At 33.4% G+C, this 7,334-nt stretch overlaps 1 protein-coding gene across 2 annotated transcripts; it reads left to right on the top strand.

Moving 5' to 3' along the window:
* Positions 1-703: 703 nt before the first annotated feature.
* LOC102619507 (disease resistance protein RUN1-like) lies at positions 704-5,292 on the top strand. Of its 2 annotated transcripts, XM_052435668.1 has the most exons (5): positions 706-1,393; positions 1,822-2,902; positions 3,344-3,640; positions 3,740-4,444; positions 4,566-5,291. In XM_052435668.1, exons 1-5 carry the CDS (start codon positions 900-902, stop codon positions 5,052-5,054), a joined length of 3,066 nt encoding a protein of 1,021 aa, XP_052291628.1. In that variant the 5' UTR covers positions 706-899; the 3' UTR covers positions 5,055-5,291. The 2 variants fall into 2 exon arrangements, with proteins under 2 accessions (XP_052291627.1, XP_052291628.1); XM_052435667.1 differs by having other exon boundaries at positions 704-1,393; positions 3,344-4,444; positions 4,566-5,292.
* The last annotated feature ends 2,042 nt before the right edge of the window (positions 5,293-7,334 follow it).

Genomic DNA, 7,334 nt, shown 5'->3' with positions numbered 1-7,334 from the left:
GCTTAGTAAAGTAGACAATGAGATGAAACTACCACGAAATTAACTTCAACTACCCTTTTTTTTCGTTCAATTAATTAATTATCATCATATCCCACCATCATTATCCTCTGAAATGGAAGGTTCAAAGAAAGTATTTGTTAGAGTTTTTTTTTTTTTTTTAGTTTAATCGTTCGAAATGATTAAAAGGTAGACGACTATTAGCGAAAGTTGAGGTATATATTGATGAGCTACCAACGTTTGTTTGTATTTTTATATAACCAACGTATTTTGGTCAACTTTGCTAGCATCTAATAGAAAATCTATGTAAAATTTATATAAAAAAAAATTGAAAATTACTTATACAATTTTGATCTTACAAATTTATAAAAGCTAAATAAATAGGTTAGCACGTATAGGTATTAAGACAACTTTTGATTTTACTGCATGTACTTAAATAAAGAAAGTCTTTGGTGTTCTGGTAGCATTGTAACTTATCCATTCATTACTTATTACATAATTAATAAAATTAAATTTTTTACAAACATTGGAGTTTCCTACAATTAATTTAAAAAAAAAAGGCAAATATTTCGGGCTCTGTAGCAGTTCCCCATAATTAATGTCTACTTCGAGTTTAACTCAACGACCACTCAAACCAGCTTCATAAGAAATTAATAATTGGATGGACTTGAAAAGGGAATTTTCAAAAAAGTAGTCAAAGGATTTATACTTTTCATCTTTTTTTTTTTCAATTTATTTTCGCTGTCATCAATTATTTGTTTCTTCAATTGAAACTGAGATGAAACTGCAAAGAAACTTCCTGGAATTAAGGTTCGAAGCAAGCATATCTATATACACTCTGCACTGACATTCATCTATTTTCACATCCACCAATTTTTCGGATCAATTGAACTACTTCTGTTATGGCTTCTTCTTCTTCTTCTTCTTCTTTATCTCCTCGAAACATTAACAAGTATGATGTTTTTCTTAGTTTCAGAGGAGAGGACACCCGTGACAACTTTACCAGCCATCTTTATTCTGCTTTGTCGCAAAAAAGTATTCAAACTTTCATTGATGACCAACTTAATAGAGGAGATGAAATTTCACAGTCTCTTGTGTATGCAATTGAAACTTCAGCCATTTCACTCATCATTTTCTCTGAAGGGTATGCCTCTTCCAGATGGTGTCTCGATGAACTTGTAAAAATCCTCCAATGCAAAAGAGAGTATGCACAGATTGTGATTCCAGTTTTTTATCGCGTTGATCCATCGGACGTGAGAAACCAAACAGGTCCTTTTGGGGATTCATTTTCAAAGCTTGAAGAAAGATTTAAGGAGAATTCCGAGAAGCTGAAGAGTTGGAGGAATGCTTTGAAGGAGGCGGCCAGTTTTTCTGGCTTTGATTCTCAGAACTTTAGGTAATTAAAGTTCTTTCCTCATACCATAATGATGATGCCACATAATGTTATTTTCTGCTCAATTAATTACCAGCACTCCTGGTAGTTATAGTGATATTTTTTGTCAAATATGCTGAATTATATACTTCAATTTTATTAGGTATCCTAATGCTTTTCGCAAGTGATTTGTGGTATTGATCTTTGATAGTGACAATTGGTGTGTTGAATTCTGTACGTGAACAACTTGTAGATTTTTCGAAATTTAAATTCTTTTAAAAGAATTTTGAAGGATTAATAAAAACGGTTTTTATGTGATTTCATTGGGTGTCCTGTCATATTTTAAGTAGTTTCAATATGTCACTCATATTCTTGAAATTTAAGAGTTATTGATTCATACTTGGTGCAAATCCATCCTATTTGATTTTACTGCTATTTAACATATTTGTTAGGCTTGAATCGGAACTTATAAAGAAAGCTGTTCATCACATTTTGAAGAGACTGGCTGAAATGTCTCCACGTAACTACAAAAACCAGTTGGTTGGAGTAGAATCAAGAGTTAAGGAAATTGAATCTCTATTAGGTGCGGAGTCAAAATATGTTTACACTTTAGGGATTTGGGGCTTCGGTGGTATAGGGAAGACAACAATTGCTCGAGCTATTTTCGATAAAATCTCTAGTAACTTTGAAGGTTCTTGCTTCCTTCAAAATGTTAGAGAAGAATCACAAAGACCGGGAGGATTAGCTTATTTGCGACAAGAACTTTTTTCAAAATTATTAAAGGAAGAAAATGTGATTCTTGATATTGACCTAAACTTTAGAAGGCTCAGCAGCAGGAAGGTTTTGATAGTTTTTGATGATGTGACTTGCTTCAACCAAGTAGAATCCTTAATTAGAAGTCTCGATTGGTTCATGCCTGAGAGTCAAATCATTATAACCACAAGAGATAAACAAATTCTTAGGAATTGGGGAGTGAAAAAAATATATGAGATGAAGGCATTAATGTTTAATCATGCCCTTGAGCTTTTTAGTCGATATGCATTCAGACAAAACTATCCGGATGTGGGTTATGAGGAACTATCAAGGAAGGTAATGGAATATGCTCAAGGTGTTCCTTTAGCTCTTAAAGTTTTGGGCTGCTTTCTATTTGAAAGGGAAAAAGAAGTATGGGAAGATGCAATAAACAAATTGAGAAGGATTCTCCATCCTAGTATCCAAGAGGTACTAAAATTAAGTTATGATAGTCTAGATGATAAAGAGAAAAACATTTTCCTAGATGTTGCTTGTTTCTTAAATGGTGAGGATATATATTCGGTTATGAAGTTCCTTGAAACAAGTGGCTTCTACCCAGAAATTGGTATTAGTGTTCTTATTGATAAGTCTCTCATTGCTGTTTCGTGCAACAAGATAACAATGCATGATTTGCTACAAGGATTGGGTAGGGAAATTGTTCAGCAAGAATCAATTAATCGTGGAAACCGTAGTCGATTATGGCATCACGAGGATATCTATGAAGTTCTTACACATAATATGGTAAGCATTTTGTTGGGATTATTATTTCTGAATTATCTTGCATTTACTAAGTTGATATTGTACATATATTTATATACGCTGAAACTAAAGAATCATAGAATATATAGAAAAGTGACAATGATTTAAAAAAAAAAGTTTTTAGATCATGTAATGTAGCATTAATAAATAATAAATACCATGCCAACATTTATATTATCTTTTGTACGAATATAAAATTTATATGTCACTTTTGTATAGCAAACATACATAGTTTATATGTTTGGTGTTACTTGTATGATTACCCTTTTTTTGTAGGTTTGCAATAACGAGTTTGGCCGCCTAACAATAATTACCAACTTGCGTTACATAATTGTATCCGAATTAAGTATTTAAACTAAGCAAACTTAGTACTATTGTTACGTAATTTTGATTTTAACTTTATGGTCTTTCATTGGTTATAAGGGGACTGAAAAAATTGAGGGCATCTGCTTGGATATGTCTAAAGTGAAGGAGATCCATATAAATTCCAATACTTTCACAAAGATGTGTAGATTGAGATTTTTGAAATTTTATAGCTCAATTGAAGGAGAGAACAAATGTAAGGTGTCTGATTTCCAAGGCCCTGGATTTGCTGAAGTGAGGTATCTTCACTGGCATAGATATCCATTGAAATCATTACCATCGAATATTCAGCCAGAGAAGCTTGTTTTACTTGAAATGCCTCATAGCAATATTCAACAACTGTGGGATGGTGTCCAGGCATGTATATGTTTATATATATATTCATGTTTCAGTGATAATGTTATAACTATGATCATACATGCTAATATTTTTCTCTGCCTCTTTTTTCGAGAGCAGCATCATGGTAAGCTAAAGCAGATAATCAGTGTTGTCTGTAATATTTTTACCAACACTCCAAAGCCCTTGCTGATTCCACATCTGGACATGCTAGTTATCTTGAATCTAAGCGGTTGCTCAAAGCTGAAGAGGCTTCCAGATATCTCATCAGCTGGTAATATGCAAAAGATATTTTTAAATGGAACTGCAATAGAAGAATTGCCTTCATCGATCGAGTGTCTACGTGGGCTTTTGGGCTTATACCTTGAAGACTGTAAAAGTCTCAAGAGTCTCCCAAACAGCCTATGTAACTTGAAATCTCTTGCATATCTTAACCTCAATGGTTGCTCAAATCTTCAGAGATTGCCTGAAAGTCTTGGTCAGTTATCCTCACTAGTTGAATTGTATCTGGAGAAAAACAATTTGGAGAGAATACCAGAAAGCATTGTACACCTTTCCAAGTTGAAATTTCTCTTCTTAAGGTATTCTCAGAGGCTTCAATCCTTACCAAAGCTTCCATGCAGTCTATTTAAGTTGGATGCCCGTCGTTGCATGGCACTGGAATCATTGTCAGGTTTATTCTCAAGTTACGAATCTTATCGGCAAAATTTTGACCTGAGCAATAATTTTAAATTGAACCAGAATCAGCTCAGAGGAATTGTCGAAGATGCTATGCTAGAAATTCAGATTATGGCGACTACTCGCTGGAAAGAAGAAGAGCAAAATGTCTGTGCGTGTGGTTATTTATTTTTTAAAAAAAAATCTGCACAAGGCTTTTTTTTTGGTTCTTTAATAACTTTAAATAAAAATTAACATTATTTTTTTAATTATTATTTTGGTGATGCAGAGATATTTCCCATCATGTGATGGTCTCGTCATTTTACCTGGGAATGAAATTCCAACGTGGTTTCGGTTTAAAAGTATGGGATCTTCTATTACCTTGCCACCAGGTTGCTTGAGTAATAAAAAATTACTCAGCTTTGCTTTTAGCGCTATTGTAGCATTCCCACACCATCATTTCACGGAAAGGAAGTTTCGATTGTTCGGTGAATTCAAAGTCAAATCCTACATAAAAAAGAAAAAAGAAAAAAATCAATATTTCGATCCGCATGTCATAAAGATTTCTTTGGGAGTTGTTAACTTTGTAGATTCAGATCACTTACTTTTGGGTTACTATTTCACTATACCTCTTACCATCACACATCCTCATGATTGGGAATACAATATCGTTCCTGAGGCAGTCCGGTTCGGTGTTGAGAAAGCTACGGGTTCCGAATCGTTGGATATAGAGTGCAAGTGTTGCGGGATGAGAAAATGGGGGATCCATTTTTTTTGAAGAAGAGGAACCAGACCCAAAAGTCTGAAATATTTGTAATTGTAATTTTATTGTTTTTCTTTTGCCTGCCACTACTAAAATTTTTTTTTAGAAAAAAACCTCAGCGAAATGAGGGAAACAATGATTCAAATATTAAGGATTGCCTCAAACTTATATTATTAGTCTAACAACTATTGTCAACCAATGTGGAATAATATTTTCAATACAATTTATATGATTCCTCGTAGGAGGTATCTTAAGTCTTCATTATCGTCAGGATTTCCTGAAGTTGTTCATTCCTGTAATCTCGGCGGTTGCTGGTTACTTGGAAATGGATCTAAAGTAGAAGCCGACAAGCCTTGTTAATTATTTTGGGTAATCGCTATTAATATGCTACTGCACAACCTTTTATCATTATTAATAGGAAATGTCAATATGAGTTGTTGGGGACAAAATTCATTTATTCACGTGGCTAGTATAATTTCACATTTAAAGATACAATAGCCACTGATTATTAAGACAAATCAAATGAACGGTATAAATGTATAATATACTTAGCAACACTGTGATATTGCTTGGCATCCTAGTTCCTGCACATTGCTGAATCTCTCAAATCGGTGTGTTATTTTTTCTATTAATTAATAGAGGCAGAGCAACCGAAAAGTTGAACAGGGTTATGAGGTCCTTTTCCTGATGTAATTGGAGTACGACCAGTATTAATATCAGCTGCGGCTAACAAATGCATATTTAGTGAATGAAGCCCTGCTTAACCACACTCCATTGGTACCATCACCACTTGGTTTAAAATTCACTGTATTAGAATCATTAGAAGAGAATGTTTATGTACACAGGATTGTAGCCCCTGAATGACAGGATTTTGAGGCACCCCCATGTCATGTCAAAACAATACAATGAAAGTGTTTTCAAATCCATTAATCAAACTCTTCTATTCAATATTATTTTCTTTGCATTTTTTTTCAATCCTCCCCTCATTTTTGGACGAGATATAGATGTATTTGCTTTGTATCGGTTCTGGTTATGTACATACTTTTGGACTATGATGGCACTGTATCATTTTGAAATATTTTCTCCTTTGTTTGGCTCAATTTTTGTAAAAGTATCTGTGGAATTAGTTGTAATTTCATCTAAAATAGTTATAGCAAACTTGATTTATGGCCATTATGAATTGTCCTTTACAAAGGACAGTTTCACATGCTTTCAAATAGAAATCCTCATGACCTCTAGAGTATTCTGATCAAATACTGATTCATCCAACACGTCATCACAATTTCTTATTTATGCCACAATACTGTCTGATGCGCACGAGTCGTCTTCACGATAGAGCTTTGGATATGAGGGGTTCATTGAGGCATTTTGTCGAGCACTCTGTCTATTCTATCAAACACCTTGCATTGCCTATCATTTTCCAACAATCTTAATGTCCATTCCCTGGAATTTAAATTCCATGTTCAAATTTCAAGGTATTGCTGTTTTCCTACTAATGATGTTCATAGAAATAATACTTTCTCCTCCCCCCCATTGAAAATATGCCTTAAATAGAATGTCCGGATGAATTATACTTAATGCACTTTTACCTCGGCATTATCAAATGAGATTACTTACCCAATCGGTCAATTACGTTGGACTTACGGCTCCTTATGATTTGGAAAAATTCTTGTAAGTGGAGGGATGCATTTTATTTCATATATTTATTTCTCTATTGAAGATTCTGCTATTATAACCAAAAATACAATTTTTTGAACTATTTCGGAGTTGGTATGATGCTAGGGCTTGGGGCAATTAGTTTTTTTTGACAGTTCAATTGGTGTCTCATTATATAAATTTTTTTTTTTTTGTCTTAGATATTTAATGAAGCAAGGCTGCTAGGGCAACACCGAAATTACTTAATAAGTTTTCCTTCGGCATTATTTGTTTGAATTTTATTTTATTTTTGTTTTCAATGCCCAAGTTTGCATGAGAACAATCCGGCGCATTTTTTTTGTTACCACTCATCTTTTAACAAAAAATAAATAAATAAAAAGCCTAGAACAATCTTTGCCAATCAATAGTTATGGTTAGGGATCACAAATTGTGGTCAGGAATCGGCTTTCACATATTTTTTAGGGAAATTATCTTTGTACTGTCTTTATTTTGTCATATATATATCTAATCACCGTAAAATTTTGACATGTTCTTTGCACCACTTTTGTTTCTCAACTTGTATCGGTCAACCACTTTGATACTACAAATGACTATTTTACCCCCAAATAAATTAAAATATTATTTTATTCTTTAAAATTT

This window comes from Citrus sinensis, chromosome 3, assembly GCF_022201045.2.
Source record: "Citrus sinensis cultivar Valencia sweet orange chromosome 3, DVS_A1.0, whole genome shotgun sequence".
Taxonomy (NCBI): Eukaryota; Viridiplantae; Streptophyta; class Magnoliopsida; order Sapindales; family Rutaceae; genus Citrus; species Citrus sinensis.
The sequence above is the reverse complement of the archived record's forward strand: the minus strand, read 5'-3'. Positions and strand labels throughout refer to the sequence as shown.